Source organism: Nycticebus coucang, chromosome 12, assembly GCF_027406575.1.
Source record: "Nycticebus coucang isolate mNycCou1 chromosome 12, mNycCou1.pri, whole genome shotgun sequence".
In the NCBI taxonomy this organism is placed as follows: Eukaryota; Metazoa; Chordata; class Mammalia; order Primates; family Lorisidae; genus Nycticebus; species Nycticebus coucang.
This window is the reverse complement of record NC_069791.1, coordinates 50393883-50418401: the sequence shown is the minus strand read 5'-3', so window position 1 is coordinate 50418401 and position 24519 is coordinate 50393883. Positions and strand designations below refer to the sequence as shown.

Here is a 24519-nt window from a genome sequence, read left to right as displayed (position 1 = left end):
TGTAGAGTCCCTCTTGTAGTTGTGTCCCAAACCCAAGAGGTGTGCTATGTACCCTTACAATGTCCCATTAAATGAGAGCACACCAATCCTCCACCCTCCTCCCCCAACTTGTATGGAGTTTTTCTCTTATGTGGTCATGTATTAGATTGTCTACTGGCTTCATATTAATATTGAGTACATTGGATAATTGCTTTTCCATTCTTGTGATACTTTACTAAGAAGGATGTGATTCAATTCCATCCAGGTTAATACAAAAGATGCAAAGTCACCATCTTTTTATGGCTGAATAGTATTCCATGATATACACATATCACATTTTGTTAATCCATTCCTGTGTTGATGGGAATTTAGATTTTTTCCACATCTTGACAATTGTAAATTGAGCTATGATAAACAATCCAGTGCAAATGTCCTTATGATAAAATCATTCCCCCCCCCACCCCAGGTAGATGCCTAGTGATGGAATTGTGAGATCAAATAAGAGGTCTAATTTGAGTTCTTTGTGGATTCTCCATATTTCTTTCCAAAAGAGGCTGTATTAGGTTGCAGTCCCACCAGTGGTAAAAGTGTTCCCTTCTCTCCACCTCCATTCCAGCATCTTCAGCTTTCAGACTTTGTGATGTGGGCCATTCTCACTGTGGCTAGGTGATATCTCAGGGTGGTTTTTGATACAATCTGGTTACTGACCCACCTGGGAAGGATCCCTTTCCTGGAAAGCATGTCTCTCCCAGGAAATAGTGAACGGACCAATCCAGGCCCCTCTAACGTTGTCCCACCTACCTGCCCAGGTAAAACTATGGACAGACCAATCCTGGCTGCCCTAATCCTTTAAATCCCTGTCTCCCTAGTCAGGAATCTCACCCCACCTGCACTCCAGGTAGAATAAAAACCATTTTCATTGCACTAATTGGATCTCTGTTTTCCTTTTGTTTTGCATCTCAGAATGATTTTATCCTCGGGTCCAGAACCCTTCAGTTATTTTTATTTATTTTTTGAGACAGAGTCTCAAGTTGTCACCCTGGGTAGAGTGCCATGGCATCAAGCTCACAGCAACCTCCAACTCCTGGGCCAAAATGATTCTCTTGCCTTAGCCTCCCAAGTAGCTGGGATTACAGGCACTGGCCACAACACCCAGCTATTTTTTGGTTGTACTTGTCATTGTTGTTAGGCAGGCCTGGGCTAGATTTGAACCCACCAGCTCCCAGGTATGTGGTTGGCACCCTAGCTGCTGAGCTACAGGCACTGACCAACCTTTCAGTTTTGATTTGCATTTTTCTGATGATTAGGGATGATGAGCATCTTTTTCATGTTTGTTAGTCATTTGTCTGTCTTCCTCAAAGAAGGTTCTGTTTATGTCTCATGCCCAGTGATAGATGGGCTTGTTTGCTCTTTTTTTGTTGGCTAATTTCAGTTCACTGTAGATTTTAGTTACTAACCCTTTGTTAGATTCGTAATGTGCAGATATCTTTCCCCATTCTCAGTGTTGTCTACTTGATTTACTTGTTGTGTCCTCAGCTGTGCAGAAGTTTTTCAGTTTAATAAAGTCCCATATTTTGTATTTTTGAATAAAAAGACATTTATACATTCCTTATAATGAATGCAAGAGCCATGTGCCAATGTACTGCTTTCAATTTAAATCACTAAAGCATTTTTACTACTATTCTGTTAAAATCAGAATTTTATGATGGCAAAATCTAGTGTTTGCCATCACCAGATGAGAAGTTAAGAAGCAGCCTTTCCATGGAGAGTAACAATAATTGTGTACAAAGTAGAGAAATATCCAATTATGTGACAACCTTTGTAATAAAAACTTGTTTAAAGTTAAAAAAAAAAGATTTTGGATAGAAGTCAGAGAAGTAAGAGATCATTATTGGGGCTACCTTTTTCTTAGGGGCAGCTTTACAATAGGTCAGAGGCTGACATTCTGGGCAGAAGGCTGAGATAACAGGCATTCTTTTTGGGAGAGATAAAAATCTCTTCCAAAACACTTGAAGGGCTAAAATCCCAAAGAGTAGAGAGCACTAAAGAAATGAGACCAATATTTTTCCCTCAAGTCATTTGCTAAATTATTAAACTTCACAGGAAGAGAAGCTAAGAAGAAAAATGTGAAAAACATGCAATTTTTGTCAACTGCATAGTGTTGAGGAGATAAAAAATCAAATTTTGGCTCCAACAAAGAGAAGCAGTTTTAGTAGAAATCAGGCTTTCTACTAAATCAGATGGAATTACAAAATGGCTTTATCTTGGGTCCTAGGACAAACTAGAAATTATGGAATAGTGGAAGAAAAGGTGCATAGAATATTATAAAAATTGAAATTTAAGCCTAAATCAACATAATCTCTATTGGATTAAGGAAAGAACTACCCAGAGTGGGAGATACATAGTTGACTTCTCAGCAGAATGCCCCACCTCAATTCTGAGGTAACCAGGGAAAACACCTGCAGATGGGCAATTCTGGAGGCACTTGCCTGGTCAGGATGCTTCAGGCATTTCAGAGTCAACAGCTAAGAGGGATTAAACTCTTTTGAAATGTAGTTGACCTAGAGAACGTTGTTTATTTTCCCTACCTGAACAGAACTGGTTTCTTCCTCCACATGTATTACACCACTGGCTGTTTACCAAACCTCTGCAGTATACCCTGGCTTTCTCTCTATCCAGTCTTCCTGAAAACTTGGGATTCTTTCACCCTACTAATAGAGGATTCTCCCATTCAAGGTTGCACAGGGATTCCCCATTCTCTAGGCCCAGGTGAGCTCAGAAATCAGACCTCTCTCTCTATGCACAAACAGGCTGCCTTTTCCAGGCCACACCCTCTGGACTCTAGCAAGGTCATAAACAAGCAGTCTGAAACATTTGGGGCAGGGAGTAGGGAGTACACCCACTAATCCCTTCCCTTAGATAACTTTGCCCCAGTGGAGAAGGGACTGCATTCCATTCATTTGTTAATACACTCATTAAATTTGAAAAAATATTTTTCTAACTACCAAGTCCTGGCCAAAAATATAATATATACCCCTAGACAAAGGGCCCATGTGAGAGACTTCCAACAGGTCTGACCCTTTGCCTGAAGCTCTGGTGCTTTTTACCCCTTCTGTATTCCCTTCTGTCTAATGAAAATCCTGTCTTACCATTGCTCTGTGACCAATGACTGAAAGATTCTGGACCCAAGGAAGAAAGATTATTCCAAGGCACAAAACAAAGGAAAACAGAATCCCTGGTCTGTAGAAATAACGTGGTCTTTATTTCCATGAGGATGCAGGTGGGGGGGAATCAAGAAAGGAATTCCACATGGGGGTTATGGTTGATGGGGATTTAAAGGGTTAGGGAGGGCAGAAATTGGTGGCATTCCTATTTCCTGGGAGGGACATGAGTCTGACCCTTCCTGGGTGGGTCATGAACCTGATCCTTCCTGGGCAGAGCAGATCTATTTGGGCAGGGACATCTGATTCTGTCAAGGACCTACAGAGGAAGAAATTAAAGTAACACTATCTTTTGCATATGCACCTTTGTTAAAAATTAATAAAACCCTACAGAAGAAGCCAGGAAGGGGCTGCATTATCTTGGTCTACCCAGCCTAAATTAGTGTAAGCCATCTCCAGGCATCCTCAAACTTGTTCTTCCTTAAGACTGGTATTGAGTTAGCTATTTCCAGCATCGTTTCCCAGCTGGCATTCAAATGAGGTTGGGGTTCATGTGTACCGACCCTTAATGCCCAATTTGTCTACCTATGAAAGAATAATGTGAACATTTCTGGCCAGAAAATTTTATATTATATATGAAACTATATGCAACCAGTACATAGACAATACTTACGCAAAATTTCCCTTTATTGTACAAAGAGGGAAAATAATTTTTAAAAATAATTTAAAAAAATAAAGAGACACAGATATGACTAAAGTATTAAAATTACTGACCTCAAACTTAAGAATAATTGAGATTAATATACTCCAAAGAATAGCTGAAAAAAAATAAAATTTCATTAGAGAAGTGGAATCTCTAAATTAGAGTCAAGTGGAAATCTTATAACTGAAAATGGAATAGTAAGAATTAACAATAAAACTGTAGGGATCAGGGGAAAACCTGCCCTTTTCCCTTGATCCGGTTTGCTGAAAGATCAACTCCCAATTATGGTAGATTTATAAGAAAAAGGTTTTTTTCCAAATACCATGCACATGGGGGGAACCACGGGAATGATTGCCCAAAGTTTCAGTGATGGTCAGAGACCTTTATAGATGCTTTTGGAAGGGAGGGGGGAGAATGTGGAAAGTATAGGTGCAGTAACTGGTTGCTTGGGGGGATGTGTAGACGGCTGAAAATATTGATTTGTAGTTCAACCTGAGAGACAGGTATTGTTCTTCAAAAGACCTTGGGGCTGGACCTATTAGCATGTAGTAAAGAAGTCAGCAGCCCTTTTTGATTTTCAGTCAGGTTACTCAGGTTTTATGTAGACAGAGGAAAGGCCTCTTCCATTGCTTTCTGATCATGAATGGCCTTTAATTCAAAATATTCTTTATACCAAGGAACCATATTTTGGGGTGAAATTTCCTTAGCTCCTTCAAAACAGACTTAAAAGCAGATTGAGATCAACTGAAGAGAGGATTATTGAAATACAATATAGGTCAGTTAAAAGCCCAAACTGAACCACAGAGAGTCAATGTTGAAAATAGCAAATAAGCAATAAGGACAACAATGAAAAGATCTAATATAAATGGAATTTGTGTCTCAGAAATTGATCAGTTGGAGGACAAGAAGAAAACTATACTTGAAGAGACAATGGCCAAGAAATTCTCAAAAGAGAAGTAAAACACCAAGTCTCAGTTTTAAGAAGTTTAGCAATTTTAATCAAGATTTTAATCTCATCTAGTAAAGTCACAGTAAAACTGCTGCAAAGCAAAAACAAAACAAATCCAAAAAACACAGCAAAATGAAAAAGTTTTATCCTCTTCAGGAAAAGTTATAATAAAAATGACCAGTTACTTTCTGATGGAAACAATGGAAATCATATGAGATCTGACAATTAATTGAGAACTTGACACTGCTCACTTAAGTTGGCAGTGCTGTACAAACAGCTTAGTTCATTTTCACAATCTTTGTATGTGGTGTCTCACAGTTGTGTTAATGTCAATGTGTGGCCTTGCTGGTGTACATTATTGTTGTGGTGGTTTTTTTGTGTGCCCTTGCAAGAATGTGGAAGCTTGCATTGGAGAAATGAACATTAGTAAATTTCTTCTTAAACTCAGCAAGAGTGGAAGTGAAATCAGGAACATGGTAGTTCAAGTTCATGGGCATAAGAAAATGGTGCTGTACAAATGGATTAAATGTTTTTCTGAGGGAAGAGAAAGCATCGCTGAGGAAGAGAGGTTAGGGCAGCCAATAATAAGCAGAACTGATGGAAACGATGCCAAAATGCATTGAATTGTGCATCAAATTGTCTGCTGACTATGAGAAGCATAGCAGACCAAGTAAATATCAATAATGAAATAGGAAAGCCGGCCCGTGAGCTCTCTCCCTGCTTCTCTCCAGCTTGTTCCTGCTCACTACCATCGCTATCATGCTGGGCACTGCTCTCCGCCGCTGCCTCTCGGGCGGCCCTGGAGGCCTCCTGCACCCCGCCCTGGTCCCCAGCCCCACCGCCGCTATCCACTCAATTTGCTGCTATTCCCCTGGGTCACAAGAGACAGATGAAGAGTTTGATGCTCACTGGGTGACACACTTCAACAAGCCAGATATAGATGCCTGGGAATTGTGGAAAGGGATGAACACACTTGTTGGCTATGATCTGGGTCCAGAACCCAAAACCATTGATGCTGCTTTGTGGGCATCCAGACGATTAAATGATTTTGCTAGTGCAGTTCGCATCCTAGAGGTTGTTAAGGACAAAGCAGGACCTCATACGGAAATCTACCCCTAGGTCATCCAGGAACTTAGACCAACTTTAAATGAATTGGGAATCTCCACTCCAGAGGAACTGGGCCTTGACAAAGTGTAAACCCCATGGATGGGCTTCCTAAGGATTTATTGATAATACTACTTGATTGTAAACAGTCACCTGGAAATACTGATGATAACATATTACCTTATTCAAACAAATTTTACTTTATTGAATACCAAACCATAATGGTAACTTGGACTTTAATAAAGGGAAATGAGTTTGAACTGAAAAAAAAAAAAAAAAGGAAAGAAAAAAGAAATAGGAAAATCTTAACTGAAAGTCCTGGCCAACAACTCCTGGCTCTTGTATCATGACAATGCACTAGCTCACACAGCACTGTCTGTAAGGGGCTTTGTTTTTAGCCAGTTAACAAATAACTATATTGGAACATCCTTCCTACTCACCTGATCTGGCCCCCAATGACTTTTTCTTTACCAAAAGATAAAGGAAATATTGAAAGGAGGATATTTTGATGACATTCAGGACATCAAAGGTAATATGATGACAACTTTGATGGCCATTACAGAAAAAGAGTTACAAAATTGCTTTGAAGGGTGGACTCAGCACTAGTATTGGCACTTAGCTTCCAAAGAGCAGTATACTTCAAAGGTGACTATAGTGACATTCAGGTACGTAGCACTTTTTGTTAGGATGAATTAAATGACCTTAATCATCAGACCTTGTTGCACAACAAAATTACATTTTTTAAATTGGTGAAAGTAAAGAACAAAACAATCTAGTTTTTATAACTGGTGAAGAGAAGTTTCAGAGGTGAAATCAAAACAAAGACATTCCAAAATATCTAAATCATAACAGGATTTATCACTACTAAACTCATACTAAATGAAATAGTAAAGGGAATTTTACAAGTAGAAAGTGATTGTAAATGGAAACATGGAAGTATAGCTAAAGAAAGGGGAAATGAAAAGGGTAACATAGATTAATATTGTACAAAATAATAATGAAAATATATTGAGAGGTGCAAAAATGCATGACCATAATAAAATTGAAGCTGGGAAGGAAGTAAAATGAGTGAAGGCATTTTAAGGTCCTACTATTTGGGGGGGGAGTGGTAAAGTACTAAAATATATTAGCCAACATTAAGTCAAGGATATTATTTTAATCTTAGAATAATCACTAAACCAATCATAAAATAGCATTGAGCTATCACATAATGAACATGCTTACTACCAATACACAAACTCATATTCTTCTCTACAGAAATTGAAGTGCTTACAAAAATTGATTACATGGTAGGTTATAGGGTGGCGCCTGTGGCTTAAAGAGTAGGTGTCCGGTTCAAACTTGGCCCCCGCCAAAAACTGCAACAAAAAGAAAAAAAAAAAAACATGCTAGGTTATAAAGCAAGCTTTAATATATTTTATGGGATTGAACTAATTCAGAATATTTTCATTAACCACTGTGGAATTAAGCTACATATCAATAATGAAAAGACAACTTGATATCACAAATATTCAATTATTTAAAAGATAAGTAATACACTTTGAAATGCCACCTCGTCAAATAAAAATAAAAGAAGACATATCTTAAAGTGGATGAAATGAACACAAGATAGAGTTCATCCTCACTATTCTCCGAATTGTATTTTCACATTCACCTATGGCTAAAATGTGTTTGTAACCACAAAATCAACATTTATTCAGTGAGTCACAGAATAGTAAAAACTGAGTTGCTTGATAAATCTATTTCCAAGCTGAGGCAGAACAAGATGATCCTCTGCCTTCTAGTTTCGGCTTTCATACTATAAACATGTCCTTTTGTGTTGTCTATTTAGGGGTACATATTTTTTTTGCATTTTTGTGCTGTATTTTGGTGATTGTACAGTTTGCATTGGCTCCCAAGCATAGTACTGTTGTATTGCGTTGTGTACCTAAGTTTAAAAAAGGTTGCAATGTGTCTTACAGATAAAATACATGTATTAGACAAATCTTTGTTTAGGCATGAGTTACAATGAATGATCTTGGACATTATTTTAATGTTGATGAATTAACAATATATACTAAATAGATGTCTATAGACAGAAACACATATAAAACAAAGTTATATATTGATTGGTTAATGAAAATATTGTGGCCAGAGGATGGTTGGAACCTGTACTTCTCCTAACAACAATGGCTCAGTATTCACTAATTCACTGTTTGAAGTGACTTCATGGACTGTAACTACCACAAATAATGACAATCAACTACATCAAAATTTGCACAATCAAGTTAATATTGTGCCTATAGAGAACTTAATAACCTTAAATGCATGTTAGTAAAGAAGAAAGGACAAACATCAATGAGCAAAACATCTATCTCAAAAGCTGAGTTAAAGAATCCCCTCAAATAGAAAAAGGAAATGTTATAGACAATATTAGAAATTAAGAGAATAGAATAAAGCTAAATGTAAGCATACCCTATGATCCAGAAATTCCACTCCTAGGTAAACCCCCAACAGAGAGGTATGACATACACTTACCAAAAGGCTGGGACACAAATGTTCAGAACTGTTTGTTCATAATAGCCAGAGTAGAATCAATCCAAATTTTCATTAGTAGTGAACAAATAAATGGATAAATAATAGGTAAATAAATGTACTCAGCAATAAATGTCAACAAACTACTGGTACTCACCAACACAGCATAGAGAGAGGGAATCCAAGCTTAATAGAATGTTGTCTCTTTTTATATAGTAGCCCTGCCTTATCCATGGTCTTAGTAACCTGTGATTGCAGTGCAATACTTTTAAATGAAAAATTCCAGAAATAAACAATTCATAATTTTAAAATTGTGTTCTGTTCTGAGCACCATGATGAAATCTCTTGCTGACCCACAAAATGTGATTCCTTCCTTTGTCCAGTGGATCCACACAGTAGAGACTGGCCACCACACGAGGCACTTACTGGTTGTCTTAATTATCAGATTGACTCTCATGTCATTGCAGTCCCTGTGTTCAAGTAACCTTTATTTTATTTAATAATGTCCCCAAAGCACAAGAGTAGTGATTCTGGCAATTCAGACATACCAAAGAGAAGTCATAAAGTTCTTCCTTTAGGTAAAAAGGTGAAAGTTCTCAACTGTCTTTCTTAACTTTTTCTTCCTTGTAAAAAAGGAAAAAAAAATCATAGGCTCGGGTTGCTAAAATCTATGGTAAACAATCTTCTATCTCTGAAATTGTGAAGTAGGAAGAAGAAATTCATACTAATTTTGCTATCATATTTCAAACTATAAAAGTACTTAGTTAAGATGGAAATGGCATCAAATTTGAGCATAGAGGACATGGACAAAAACATGTTCTGGATGATGGCAATTGGGTTCGTACTACCCTCAGTGATATGGTTTGGATACTTGTCCCCTCCAACTTTCATGCTGAAATTTGATTTCTAATATTCGAAATGGAAATGAATTGGAGATTGTTGGGTCATGAGGGCATAACCCTCATGAATGGCTTGTGGTGGCCTCTGCACAGTAATGAGAGAGATTTCGCTCTATTTGTTCATGCAGAGCTGGTTGTTTAAAAGGGCATGACATCCCTCTTTCTCTCTCTATTTCCTTCTCACGTCATGTGATCCACTTGTAATCCTTTGCCTTCCTTGATTAGAAGCTCTCTGGTAGATGCTGGTGCCATATCTGTTCTTGTATGGTCCACAGAACCACAAGCCCAATAAATAAATCTCTTTTCTTTATAAATTACCCTCAGGTATTTCCATTATTGAGAGATGCAAAATGAACTAAGACATTTGGTTTCAGGTAACCATGTGGGGTGTCTATGGACCCTGAGAGTAAGAGGCACTACTGTATAAAGTTAAAGAACAGGCAAAAGTAATTTGTGGTGTCAGAAGTAAAGATGATCTTATTTGGGGTAATGAGGGTGACAAAACGTGAGTAAGCATATGGTGTGTTGGTATTGTTCTAGGTCTTGATCCGGACGTTTGTTATATTTCATGGTAAATTCTTAAACGTCTGTTCACTTGTATGCTTATGATCTGTGCACAGTATTATAAGTTATATTTCAATTAAAAAAAGCCTTGTCAGAAGTTTAGAAACATGATAGCAATTCATCTGATCAGATGCTACTGCTAGGGAAGTCTCTGCACTGCTGGAACATATCAGAGAGAGCAAGAAGCTGCATATTGTTCATGTCCATTTTTTTGTAACACTGAACTCTGGGGAGTAGTTGATGAAACAGGTATAGCAGTAACTTCGTGAACTATCTCAAAAGATCCTGCAGTAACTGGGACGATGGGCATATGAGCCGTTACACTGCCACAACGCTTTAATTTCTAGTGCAGAAGGCAAAGGTTTCCCTTTGAATGGCCTTTGCAACAAAGAGAGAACATTGGGTGAGGATGGACAGAGAATGCAAGGGAGCTGCTGCAAGGAGCTAGGTCTGTTTTTACATATTCTTAGCTTAATTATCACTCTACTATAAAAACATTTTCTAACCCCATAGACCAGGTTAGATTTCTCATTTTCTATGCTTTTTTTTAAATTTTTTTAGAGAGAGGGTGCCTCACCATGTTGCTCAGGCTGGAGTGCAGTGGCTACTCACAGGTGTGAACCCACTCCGATTACCACAGGAGTTTTGAGCAGCTCTGCTTCTCACTGGAAGGTTCACTCCTTAGGCAACCTTGTGGTTCCCCAGCTTCCAGAAAGTCAGTATGTTGCTGCTGAACCCAGTGCAGGCACTTTTTTTTTTGAGACAGAGTCTCAAACCGTCACCTTGGGTAGAGTGCTGTGGCTTCATAGATCACAGCAACCCCCAACTCTTGGGCTTAAACAATTCTCTTGCCTTGGCCTCCCAAGTAGCTGGAACTACAGGCACTCGCCACAACCCCCAGCTATTTTTTTTTTTTTTTTTGGTTGTAGTTGTCATTGTTGTTTGGCAGGCCCGGGCTGGATTTGAAACCACCAACTCAAACGCCCAGAGTGTATGTGGCTGGCGCCCTAGCCGCTGAGCTACAGGTGCCAAGCCAACAGACACTTGATCAACATATCCAGCTACAACCCAGATCTCCTGGCCTCAAGTAATTCTCTCACTTAAACCTCCCTGAGTAGCTGGGACTACAAGTGCATTGTTATTGGTAACAGTATCTTTCTGTAAGTATATTAAAGGTACCTTTTGTATGTATATTATATTTCAGTGATAAGACAGATTACTGAAACATTCATAGTCTTTCATATATTATATAAAGAGAAGGTGTATACCTCTTTCAAAAATAATATTTTTGAGGGCGGTGCCTGTGGCTCAAAAGAGTAGAGCACTGGCCCCATATGCCAGAGGTGGTGGGTTCAAACCCAGCCTCAACCAAAAACTGCAAAAAATTAAAAACAAACAAACAACAACAGAAAAACAAAACACATTTTTTTTTCATGAGAGTGAGAATGGATTTTGATACTGGAATTACTGGGTTGTTTTTCTCTTTTTTTTTTACTTGCTAAAAAAAGGTCTAACCTCTCATTTCCTCTGAGAGCAACTTCCTTCCTTTTAATAAATTCTTATTTTCTAAAATAACATTATTTTGTACTCCATAAATATATACAACTATAATTTGTCAACATTCAATAAACTTTTGAGAAGTTAACAAGCATTAATTTCTCTTGTGATAATCAAGAGAAACTACATTAGAGATGTAGCTTCAACATTTTTTCTTTTAAATTCTTAAAACCCCCTTAAACTGAGGATTTCTATTTCATTCGTTCCATTAGCTATATTTAATTTAAAAACTTCATATTTTTACACATAGAGCAAGTCCTAATGTGGCACTTTCATTTTTCATTCCTTGGGTTTTGCTTTGGGTTTGTTTTTTTTTTAATAGTTCTCAGAGTGGAGACTGCGAAGACTATGCCTTAGGTTGCTCATAGAAACTTCAGGCAAAATGCATGACAGTGATAAAGTCGAGGAAAACTTTGCACCAGATTGCTGGCAAACCCAGGTAAGAATCTGGACCATGTGGAGTGAGTGTGGTACCTGGGGTGGGAAGATAGAAATGGCCTCTAGTTTCTACAAGAAAAATGGTGAACAAGTAAAGAGTTTTTCAATCCTAAAATCTGAAACACCTCAGAAAAACTTACTGCTACCTAACGACTCCCCCCTCGTTTGCTTAGTAAAAGTTACTCACTGTCCTCTTGTTTACTGCTCTATAATTGCCTCTCTATAGCTGGTAGTTTTTAAAGAATTATTTAAATTCAGATATTTTAAGATCATAAAACTGCCACTTCTATAATATTCTACTTATATTCTCAGTTTCAATGAATAAACATAAGGACATGTTCTCAGTGCCCAGGCCGGCAACTATGAGGCACCATCTAGCCCACAGGGCCCCTTCTGCCCTGATCCAGCTTTGCCCCCTGGCTAATCTGGAAGAAATTGAACCCTCCAGTCATCCTGTTTTCTGTCTTTATACCTGGTAAGTTAATTAAAGATAAAAAAAATCTTATCCTTTACAGCCATTTTTGATGCCAGGTAACCATGTGAGACGTAGGAGGACCAGAAAAGACATCAGAGATAGTGCCTACACTATGGTTTCAAAACACTTTTCAATTACTCAAAACCCTTAAAATTGTGTTATGTTAAATGAGTGACTTGTAAGATGTAATACTTGAGCTCTCTATCATTATTTGGGAAACTGAGTCTTTTCTCTATCAAAGAATAGCATTTTTGTTTTTTAAAAATCTTCTAATTATCAGTTTGGCCATCCTATTTTATGAAAAATGGTTTTGATACCAGAGGTTAAATAGAATGGAGAATAATGCTGTTGTGTTTGTAGATTGTCTGGGCAGGTTGGAAGGATGAAAGTTTTGATGAGAAAGAGTAGAACAATGTTATATAAGAAAGGATCTTGTATGGTAAACTTTTGTACTGAAATAGAATAAAAAGTGAAAGTGAGGACAAAACAGAAAGTTCAGCATTTGTATAGACTGTGAAGATTAAAAGGGAATTTATGAAGGAATTTAAATATTATCCAGTTTGCTATGCTTTATAAAATTTGATTAAAACAACAAAGTTTTCTTGAAATATTAATTCAATGTTGATGGAATTACATGACCTGTTTTTCTTTAATTTAAAAGTCACACTATCGGAGGTTTGTTTTTTCTTTCACCTTTTCAGTAACTGGCCTGAAAAAAAAGAATTTAATGTAATTCTTATCTTTATTCCTCTATAAGAAGTTCTATTTCCTCCCTCTGGCTTCTTTCTTGATTTTGTTTAATCTTTGATAAAGGGGAAACTGAGGTTTATGTGAACTTTGTATTTTCAATTCAATATTTCTGTAAACCTAAATTACTCAAATATAAAGTCTATTAATTGATAAAAATAACTTTTAAAAACATTAACTTAAATCTAGCTAATGTTTCCACAATGGAAGAACTATTGAAGAAAAGTACAACTGTCTACTCATAGATATATCTAAATGAATTAGCTGGGAGTGTGAACTACAGGCAAGAGAAATTTATATATACCTTTAAATTGTTAGAAAATGAACATCCTTATTGACTACTGACATTGTCTGAGAAAGATCTTTGCTAAGCGTCTCAGAAGCCCTCATTTATTCCTTGCCATTTATAATCCTTTCCTTCCATAAAGAACACTAATTTCATTTTTCTTTTTCTTCCTTTTAAAAAAATTATTATTTTAGATTAACATAAGGGTACAAATGATAAGGTTATATTGTTTGTGTTTGTTAAGTTCAATTTGTGACTGAGGTCTTCACCCAGAAAGTGTCCTGTGTCCCCTTACATTATGCCCTTTGAGAGCTGACCAATTCCCTTCCCTCTTCCTCTCTTCCTTTCCCTCCTCCCTCTCCCTCTACTTGAATTTAATTGTGTTTTTCTCTCATATGGGAGGTATAGTTGTTTCTCTATTGGATTCATACTAATATTATGTACTTTACATGCTTGCCCATTCTTGTGATACTTTACTAATGACAATGTTCTTCAACTTCCTCCTGGTAAATAAAAAGATGTGAAGTCTCCATCATTTTTATGACTGAGTAGTGTTCCATGCTATACATACACCACAGTATATTAATCCATTCATGTGTTGATGAGCACTTGGGATGATTCCATGTCTTGGTGATTATGAATTGAACTGTAATAAACATTCTAGGGCAAATGTCCTTATGGTAAAATGATTTTTTTTCTTCTGGGTACCTACAAATGGGAATTTGAGATGAAAAGAAAGATTTGCTTTTAGCTCTTTGAGGATTGTCCATACTTCTTTCTGTAGAGGCTGAGTTAGTTTGCAGTCCCATCAGCAGTGTAAAAGTGTTCTTTCTTCTCCACATCCAAATCAGCTTCTCCAGCTCTGGGACTTTCTCACTGGGGTTAGGGGATATCTCAGGGTGGCTTTGGTTTGCATGTATCTGATGATTAGGGGAAATTAACATTTTTTCATGTGTTTGTTGGCCATTAGAATTTCTTCTTCAGAGAAGGTTCTGTTCATGTTTCATGCCCACCATTAAAATGGGATTGTTTGTTCTCTTCTTGTTCAGTAGTTTGAATTTTCTGTAGATTCTGCTTATCATCCCTTTGTCTGATTCATAGCATATAAATATTTTCTCCCATTCTGCAAGTTGTCTATATGATTTAGTTGTTCCCCTAGCTGTAAAGAAGCTTTCCAGTTTGATCATGTCTCATTCTCTTATTTTTGGTGTTGCTGCAATTGCCAAGGGGGTCTTCTTAAAATCTTTTCCCAGGCCAGTGTTGTTAAGAGTTTTTCCCATGCTTTCTTCTAATATTTTTATTGTTTTGTGTCTTAAATTTAAGTCTTTTATCCAGAGAGAGTTAATTTTTATCAATGGTGAGAGGTGTGGATCCATTTTCAGTTTTCTACATGTGGCTAACCAGTTCTGCCAGAATCATTTATTAAACAGGAATTCTTTTCCTCGATGTATGTTTTTGTTTGGTTTATTGAAGATCAGATGGCCACATGTGGCTGGGTGTATCTCTAGGTTCTCTTTTTCATTCCATAGATCTATGTTTCTATTTTTTTTTTGCCAGTACCATGCTATTTTGATAGCTAAAGACTTGTTATGAAGTCTGGTAATGTGATGCTTCTAGATTTGTTTTTATTTCTTAGAATTTCCCTTGGCTATTCAGGTATTTTTCTGCTTCCGTGTGAAACAAAGTACTATTTTTTCAAGTTCTTCAAACTATAACCTTGGTACTTTGATGGGATTGTATTAAATCTGTAGATTGCTTTGGGTGATACGGACATTTTAACAATACTGATTCCTCCCAGCTATGAACATGTTATATTCTTCCATTTATTAACATCTTCTGTTATTTCTTTTCTCACAGTTTTATAGTTCTGTAGACATCCTTCATATATTTTGCCACGTATATGTCCAGGTATTTCATTTTCTTAAAATTATGGTGAAGGGTGTTGTGTCTTTGATTTGATTCTGAACTTGACTGTTATTGGAGTATATGAAGGCTACTAATTTGTGGAAATTGACTTTGTGCCATGAGACATTACTATATTCCTTGATCACTTCCAGGAGCCATATAGTTGAGTTCCTTGGGTTTTCTAAGATCATATTATGAGCAAAGAGCAAGAGTTTGACCTCATCTATCCCCATTTAAATACCCTTGACATCTTTCTCTTGCCTGACTGCATTGGCTAGAACTTCCATCACTACATTGATGGGCATCCTTATCTGGTTCAGTTCTGAGTGGAAATGCTTTCAGTTTTACTTCATTCAGTACAATATTGGCTGTGAGTTTATGTAGATGGCCTCTATTAGTTTAAGAAATGTTCCCTCTGTGCCTATTTTCTTAGGAGTTCTTGTCAGAATGATACTGAATTTTGTCAAATGATCTTTCTACATCTGTTTAAGAGGATCATATAGTCTCTGTTTTTGCTTCTGTTTATGTGGTGAATTATATTTATGGATTTATATATGTTGAACAATCTTGCTCCCTGGAATAAAGCCAACCTGATCATGATCTTTAAATATGTAGCTGTATTCTGTTTGCAGGATATTATTAAATATTTTTGCATTGATATTCATTAAGGATATTCTTCCTGTCATTTTCCTTTTTTGTTGGGCCTTTTCCTGATATTGGTATCAGGTTGATGTTTGCTTCATATAATGTGTTGGGGGAGGGTTCCTTCCTTCTTTATGTTTTAGAATGGTTCTTTAATATACATACAAGCTCCTCTTTAAAGATTTGGTAGAATTCTTATGTGAAGCCATCTAGTCCAGAAGGTTTTGTATTATTGATGCAATTTGTATAATTAACATTAGTTTGTTTAAAATTTCTAACTGTTTCTGGTTGAGTTTAGGAAGGTGGTGTGATTTCAAGTATTAGTCCATTTCCTCTACATTTTCAAATTTCTGGGCATATTTTTTTGCAGTAATCAGTAATGATCTTTAGTATCTCAGTGGTATCTTTACTATATCCCCTTTTTTTGTTTCTGTTTAAAGTTATTAACAATATTTCCTTTCTGCTTCTAGTTAATCTGGACAAGGGTAGATCAATTTTATTAATATTTTCAAAGAACCAACTTTTGGTTTCACTGATCTTGTGAATTGTTCTTATGTTCTCAATTTCATTTAATTCTGATTTAATGTTGGTTATTTCTTTTCTTTTGCTAGGTTTGAGATTAGATTATTGTTTCTTTTCTGGCTCCTTGAGATGGTTCATTAGGTTGTTGATCTGCACTCTTTCTTTTTACTTGAATATGGGCATTAAATGCAATAAATTTTCCTCTTAAGACTGCCACTGAAGTATCTCCATTTTGATAGTTTCATTATCATTTTGTTTGAGGAATCTAATAATTTCCTTCCTTATATCTTCCTGATTGAGCTGTTGTGCAGCATAAAGTTGTTTAGTTTCCAAGAATTTATATGGGGATGAATACTTTTGTTGGAGTTCCACATTTATTCTGTGGTGGTATAAAAGATACATGGTATAAGTTCTATTCTTTTAAATTTGTTGAGATTTGATTGGTGCCCTAAGATATGAAAAATTTTGGAGGATGATTCATGGGCCGACAAGCAGAACATAACTCAATTTCATTGGGATGGAATATTCTGTATATGTCTGTTAAGCCCATTTGCTCTAAAGTTGTGTTTAAGTCCTTTGCATCTTTGTTTATTTTCTGCTTGGAGGATCTGTGCAATCTGTCAGATGGGGTGTTGAAGTCACCAATTATGATGTTGATGGAGATTATATTGTTCATTTTAGTTAGGGTTTATTTTTAATATCTGGGAGCATTTAAGTTGGGTGCATAAATTTTTAGCATTGAAATGTCTTCTTGTTGTATGCTTCCCTTGACCAGTATATGGTGTCCATCTTTGTCTTTCTTTATTTTTGTCAGTTTAAACCCAATCGTATCTGCAAATCAGATTGCAACCCCTACTTTCTTCTGATTTCCATTTACCTGAAAATTGTTTTCCAACCCTTTGCCCTGAGTCTTGTTCTTTCGTTAATGACCATCTTAATGAGGATTGCTTAAGGTCAGGAGTTCAAGACCAGCCTGAACAAAGTGAGGCCCCTTCTCTACTAAAAATAAAAAGAAAATACCCAGGTTTCTGGCACACTCCTATAGTTCAGAAACCCAAAACCATAACTAATGAGATATGACTCATTGGGGTTTTTTAGTATGAATTTCCCTAGTAAGTGAGGTTGAGTATCTTTTCTGGTACTTAATGGCCTTTTCTTTCTTTCTTTCTTTCTTTTCTTTTCTTTTTTTTTTTTTTTTTTTTTTGAGACAATTTCACTCTGAGGCCCTTGGTAGAATGCCATCGTGTCACAGCTCACAGCAACTTCAAACTCTTGGGCTCAAGTGATCTTACCTCAGCCTCCCAAAAAGCTGGGACTATAGGCACTCACCACAGTGCCTATAGTTATATATTTGAGAGACAGGGTCTCACTCTTGCTTAGGCTTGTCTGGAATTCCTGAGCTCAGGCAATCCACCCACCTCAGCCTCCCAGAGTGCTCAGATCACAAGCATGAACCACTATTCTAGGCCCTTAATGCCATTTGTATCTCTTCTTTGGAGAAATAATTATTCAAGCCTTTTGCCCATTTTTGAAAAGTTTTTTTTTTTTATTTAGTTGTGGGACTTATTTATATGTCATATATATATCAACTCATCTAGGGCACTTGGAAAAAATATCTGTTCTCTAAAGCTGGCCATAAGCTGTATTGATATTTTAAGGAAAGATAACATTGTTGAAATCCAAATAGGCATATATGTGACCCAGAGACAGCTTAAAGCATTAATAACTCCCTTTTGAGCTTATCCACAACTGAAGGCATCAGTTTGCATCTCAGTTTTGCCATTTACTGTGTAATGTAAGCAATGATTTTCAAAATCATATTTCTCATTTGAAAATGTGTATACTACATTTAATATGTAGTCCTTAGTAGGAGTGTTGAAGAAAAATATTAGTTCTTGGTAATTTATACAATACAGTATAAAAGTAAGTCATTTTTTGAATTTTCAGCAGTTAGAAATAACTGCAATCAAAAGCCAGGAGCATATCTTGAAGCTGCATGCCCAGAAAGCTGGATTGGTTTTCAAAGGAAGTGTTTCTATTTTTCTGATGACATCAGGAATTGGACATCGAGCCAGATATTTTGTCATTCACAAGATGCTAACCTTGTTCAGTTTGAAACTCCCCAGGAACTAGTAAGGAAATTGTTATGGGTAGGAGCAAAGATTCAGTCCTGTAAGGAAAAGTTTCTTTATGGAAGTGTCTAAGAAAAACAGGTTTAGACACTTGCTTTCTCATTGGTTTTTTAGCATAAGGAGAGTAAATCCAGCAGGTATTACATTCTACATTGAGTCATCTCTAGTTACCTTAACATTCATGGCAGGGACATGCCAAAGAGAAAGCCAGACCATTTTTTGACTTGTTCACCAGAACTATGCAATAGGGATTAGAAAATTATAGGTAAAAATACATTTTTAAGTTTATATGAAGTTAGAAACATTGCTTCAAAAGAAATCAAACAAGTCAGAGAAGATGGAGATAGGAAGATCCAGGAATCTGTCCCTCCCCCTAAATGACCATTAAACTATCAGAAACTGTACAGTTAGTACTTAGGAACTTTTTAGTCTAATGGAATACTTACAGCTTCAAAGAAACAGTTGAATGAATAGGCTCAGAAATTCTGGTTAATTCCAATAAATTTTACCCTTCCACTCAGTCATATGTACTGTTTCCAACACCTGATCATTGCAAGGAGCCATAGGGACTGCTGCCCATGTTCCTAGCATGGCTTGCTGAATCAGGGAAGATGACAAGGGCCTTTTACCCTAAATATAATGGTTATTGCTGATTTCTGCTTTGGATTGCTGATGGAAAGGCACAGAGCTGGTCTATCATTGTTTCTTTTCTTCTTTTTTTTTTTTTATTGTTGGGGATTCATTGAGGGTACAATAAGACAAGTTACATTGATTGCAATTGTTAGGCAAAGTCCCTCTTGCAATCATGTCTTGCCCCCATAAAGTGTGACACACACCAAGGCCCCAACCCCTCCCTCCGTCCCTCTTTCTGCTTTTCCTCCCACCCCCCATAGCCTTGATTGTCATTAATTGTCCTCATATCAAAATTGAGTACATAGGATTCATACTTCTCCATTCTTGTGATGCTTTACTAAGAATAATGTCTTCCACTTCCATCCAGGTTAATACGAAGGATATAAAGTCTCCATTTTTTTTAATGGCTGAATAGTATTCCATGGTATACATATACCACAGCTTGTTAATCCATTCCTGGATTGGTGGGCATTTAGGCTGTTTCCACATTTTGGCGATTGTAAATTGAGCTGCAATTAACAGTCTAGTACAAGTGTCCTTATGATAAAAGGATTTTTTTCCTTCTGGGTAGATGCCCAGTAATGGGATTGCAGGATCAAATGGGAGGTCTAGCTTGAGTGCTTTGAGGTTTCTCCATACTTCCTTCCAGAAAGGTTGTACTAGTTTGCAGTCCCACCAGCAGTGTAAAAGTGTTCCCTTCTCTCCACATCCACGCCAGCATCTGCAGTTTTGAGAGTTTGTCATGTGGGCCGTTCTAACTGGAGTTACATGATATCTCAGGGTTGTTTTGATTTGCATTTCTCTAATATATAGATATGATGAACATTTTTTCATGTGTTTGTTAGCCATTCGTCTGTCATCTTTACAGAAGGTTCTATTCATGTCTCTTGCCCATTGATATATGGGATTGTTGGGTTTTTTTCATGTAGATAGATTTGAGTTCTCTGTAGATCCTAGTTATCAAGCTTTTGTCTGATTGAAAATATGCAAATATCCTTTCCCACTGTGTAGATTGTCTCTTTGCTTTGGTTATTGTCTCCTTAGCTGTACAGAAGCTTTTCAGTTTAATGAAGTCCCATTTCTTTATTTTTGTTGTTGTTGCAATTGCCATGGCAGTCTTCTTCATGAAGTCTTTCCCCAGGCCAATATCTTCCAGTGTCTTTCCTATGCTTTCTTGAAGGATTTTTATTGTTTCATGCCTTAAATTTAAGTCCTTTATCCATCTTGAATCAATTTTTGTGAGTGGGGAAAGGTGTGGGTCCACTTTCAGTCTTTTACATGTAGACATCCAGTTCTCCCAACACCATTTATTGAAGAGGGAGTCTTTCCCCCAAGGTATGTTCTTGTTTGGTTTATCGAAGATTAGGTGGTTGTAAGATGTTAGTTTCATTTCTTGGTTTTCAATTTGATTCCAAGTGTCTATGTCTCTGTTTTTGTGCCAGTACCATGCTGTCTTGACCACTATGGCTTTGTAGTACAGACTAAAATATGGTATACTGATGCCCTCAGCTTTATTTTTATTACTAAGAACTGCCTTAGCTATACGGGGTTTTTTCCGGTTCCATACAAAACGCAGAATCATTTTCTCCAAATCTTGAAAGTATGATGTTGGTACTTTGATAGGAATGGCATTGAATAGGTAGATTGCTTTGGGAAGTATAGACATTTTAACAATGTTGATTCTTCCCATCCATGAGCATGGTATGTTCTTCCATTTGTTAATATCCTCTGCTATTTCCTTTCTGAGGATTTCATAATTTTCTTTATAGAGGTCCTTCACCTCCTTCGTTAGGTATATTCCTAGGTATTTCATTTTCTTTGAGACTATGGTGAAGGGAGTTGTGTCCTTAATTAGCTTCTCATCTTGACTGTTATTGGCGTATACAAAGGCTTCTGCCTTGTGGACATTGATTTTATATCCTGAAACATTACTGTATTTTTTGATGACTTCTAGGAGTCTTGTGGTTGAGTCTTTGGGGTTCTCTAAGTATAAGATCATGTCGTCAGCAAAGAGGGAGAGTTTGACCTCCTCTGCTCCCATTTGGATTTCCTTGCTTTCCTTGTATTGCCTAATTGTATTGGCTAGAACTTTCAGCACTATGTTGAATAGTAAAGGTGACAGAGGACAACCTTGTCTGGTTCCAGTTCTAAGAGGAAAAGCTTTCAGTTTTACTCCATTCAATAAAATATTAACTGTGGGTTTGTCATAGATAGCTTCAATCAGTTTTAGAAATTTGCCCCCTATGCCTATACTCTTCAGTGTTCTAATTAGAAAAAGATGCTGTATTTTATCAAATGCTTTTTCTGCATCTATCGAGAGGATCCTATGATCTTTATTTTTGCCTCTGTTAATATGGTGGATAATGTTTATGGACTTGCGTATGTTAAACCAGCCTTGCATCCCTGGGATGAAACCTACATGATCATGATGAATGACTTTTTTTTTTTTTTTTATTGTTGGGAATTCATTGAGGGTACAATAAGCCAGGTTACACTGATTGCAATTGTTAGGTAAAGTCCCTCTTGCAATCATGTCTTGCCCCCATGAAGTGTGACACACACTAAGGCCCCATCCTCCTCCCTCCTTCCCTCTTTCTGTTCCCCCCCCATAACCATAATTGTCATTAATTGTCCTTATATCAAAATTGAGTACATAGGATTCATGCTTCTCCATTCTTGTGATGCTTTACTAAGAATAATGTCTTCCACGTCCATGCAGGTTAATACGAAGGATGTAAAGTCTCCATTTTTTTTAATGGCTGAATAGTATTCCATGGTATACATATACCACAGCTTGTTAATCCATTCCTGGATTGGTGAGCATTTAGGCTGTTTCCACATTTTGGCGATTGTAAATTGAGCTGCAATAAACAGTCTAGTGCAAGTGTCCTTATGATAAAAGGATTTCTTTCCTTCTGGGTAGATGCCCAGTAATGGGATTGCAGGATCAAATGGGAGGTCCAGCTTGAGTGCTTTGAGGTTTCTCCATACTTCCTTCCAGAAAGGTTGTACTAGTTTGCAGTCCCACCAGCAGTGTAAAAGTGTTCCCTTCTCTCCACATCCACGCCAGCATCTGCAGTTTTGAGATTCTGTGATGTGGGCCATTCTCACTGGGGTTAGATGATATCTCAGGGTTGTTTTGATTTGCATTTCTCTAATATATAGAGATGATGAACGTTTTTTCATGTGTTTGTTAGCCATTCGTCTGTCGTCTTTAGAGAAAGTTCTATTCATGTCTCTTGCCCATTGATATAAGGGATTGTTGGCTTTTTTCATGTGGATTAATTTGAGTTCTCTATAGATCCTAGTTATCAAGCTTTTGTCTGATTGAAAATATGCAAATATCCTTTCCCATTGTGTAGATTGTCTCTTTGCTTTGGTTATTGTCTCCTTAGCTGTACAGAAGCTTTTCAGTTTAATGAAGTCCCATTTCTTTATTTTTGTTGTTGTTGCAATTGCCATGGCAGTCTTCTTCATGAAGTCTTTCCCCAGGCCAATATCTTCCAGTGTTTTTCCTATGCTTTCTTGGAGGATTTTTATTGTTTCATGCCTTAAGTTTAAGTCCTTTATCCATCTTGAATCAATTTTTGTGAGTGGGGAAAGGTGTGGGTCCAGTTTCAGTCGTTTACATGTAGACATCCAGTTCTCCCAACACCATTTATTGAATACGGAGTCTTTCCCCCAAGGTATGTTCTTGTTTGGTTTATCAAAGATTAGGTCATTGTTAGTTTCATTTCTTGGTTTTCAATTCGATTCCAAGTGTCTATGTCTCTGTTTTTGTGCCAGTACCATGCTGTCTTGACCACTATGGCTTTGTAGTACAGACTAAAATCTGGTATGCTGATGCCCCCAGCTTTATTTTTGTTACAGAGAACTGCCTTAGCTATACGGGGTTTTTTCCGGTTCCATACAAAACGCAGAATCATTTTCTCCAAATCTTGAAAGTACGATGTTGGTATTTTGATAGGAATGTCATTGAATAGGTAGATTGCTTTGGGAAGTATAGACATTTTAACAATGTTGATTCTTCCCATCCATGAGCATGGTATGTTCTTCCATTTGTTAATATCCTCTGCTATTTCCTTTCTGAGGATTTCATAATTTTCTTTATAGAGGTCCTTCACCTCCTTCGTTAGGTATATTCCTAGGTATTTCATTTTCTTTGAGACTATGGTGAAGGGAGTTGTGTCCTTAATTAGCTTCTCATCTTGACTGTTATTGGTGTACACAAAGTCTACTGACTTGTGGACATTGATTTTATATCCTGAAACATTACTGTATTTTTTGATGACTTCTAGGAGTCTTGTGGTTGAGTCTTTGGGGTTCTCTAAGTATAAGATCATGTCGTCAGCAAAGAGGGAGAGTTTGACCTCCTCTGCTCCCATTTGAATTCCCTTTATTTCCTTGTCTTGCTTAATTGTATTGGCTAGAACTTCCAGCACTATGTTGAATAGTAAAGGTGACAGAGGACAACCTTGTCTGGTTCCAGTTCTAAGAGGAAAAGCTTTCAGTTTTACTCCATTCAGTAAAATATTAACTGTGGGTTTGTCATAGATAGCTTCAATCTATGAAGTTTGACATTTGCCCCCTATGCCTATACTCTTCAGTGTTCTAATTAGAAGAAGATGCTGGATTTTATCAAATGCTTTTTCTGCATCTATTGAGAGGATCATATGATCTTTATTTTTGCCTCTGTTAACATGGTGGATAATGTTTGTGGACTTGCGTATGTTAAACCAGCCTTGCATCCCTGGGATGAAACCTACTTGATCATGATGAATGACTTTTTTGATGATAAGCTGTAATCTATTGGCTTGGATTTTGTTGAGAATTTTTGCATCTATATTCATGAGTGAGATTGGTCTGAAATTCTCCTTTTGGTTTGGGTCTTTTCCTGGTTTTGGTATCAGGTTGATGTTTGCTTCATAGAATGTGTTGGGGAAGATTCCTTCTTCCTCAATTTTTTGGAATAATTTCTGCAGTACAGGAATAAGCTCTTCCTTGAAGGTTTGATAGAATTCTGGTGTGAAGCCATGTGGACCAGGGCATTTTTTGGTTGGAAGCTTTTTTATTGTTTCTTTGATCTCAGTGCTTGAAATTGGTCTGTTCAGGAGGTCTTTTTCTTCCTGGCTAAGTCTAGGGAGAGGGTGTGATTACAAATATTTATCCATTTCCTTCACATTGTCAAATTTCTAGGCATAGAGTTTCTGGTAGTATTCAGAGATGATCTCTTATAGCTCTGTGGGATCGGTTGTTATTTCCCCTTTGTTATTTCTGATTGAGGTTATTAGAGATTTTACTTTTCTATT

The 24519-nt window shown here is 37.0% G+C and overlaps 2 protein-coding genes across 2 annotated transcripts; both read left to right on the top strand.

The window, feature by feature from the left end:
• Nucleotides 1-4934: 4934 nt before the first annotated feature.
• Nucleotides 4935-6125, top strand: LOC128561431 (cytochrome c oxidase subunit 5A, mitochondrial-like). The gene has a single exon (XM_053555640.1). It carries the CDS (start codon nucleotides 5552-5554, stop codon nucleotides 5909-5911), a length of 360 nt encoding a protein of 119 aa, XP_053411615.1. The 5' UTR covers nucleotides 4935-5551; the 3' UTR covers nucleotides 5912-6125.
• Nucleotides 6126-11524: 5399 nt separating this feature from the next.
• On the top strand, nucleotides 11525-18722 carry CLEC2D (C-type lectin domain family 2 member D). The gene is given in 3 exon segments (XM_053555641.1): nucleotides 11525-11849; nucleotides 11852-11869; nucleotides 18393-18722. Coding segments are annotated over 3 exon segments (312 nt in total). The 5' UTR covers nucleotides 11525-11812; the 3' UTR covers nucleotides 18650-18722.
• Nucleotides 18723-24519: the final 5797 nt, after the last annotated feature.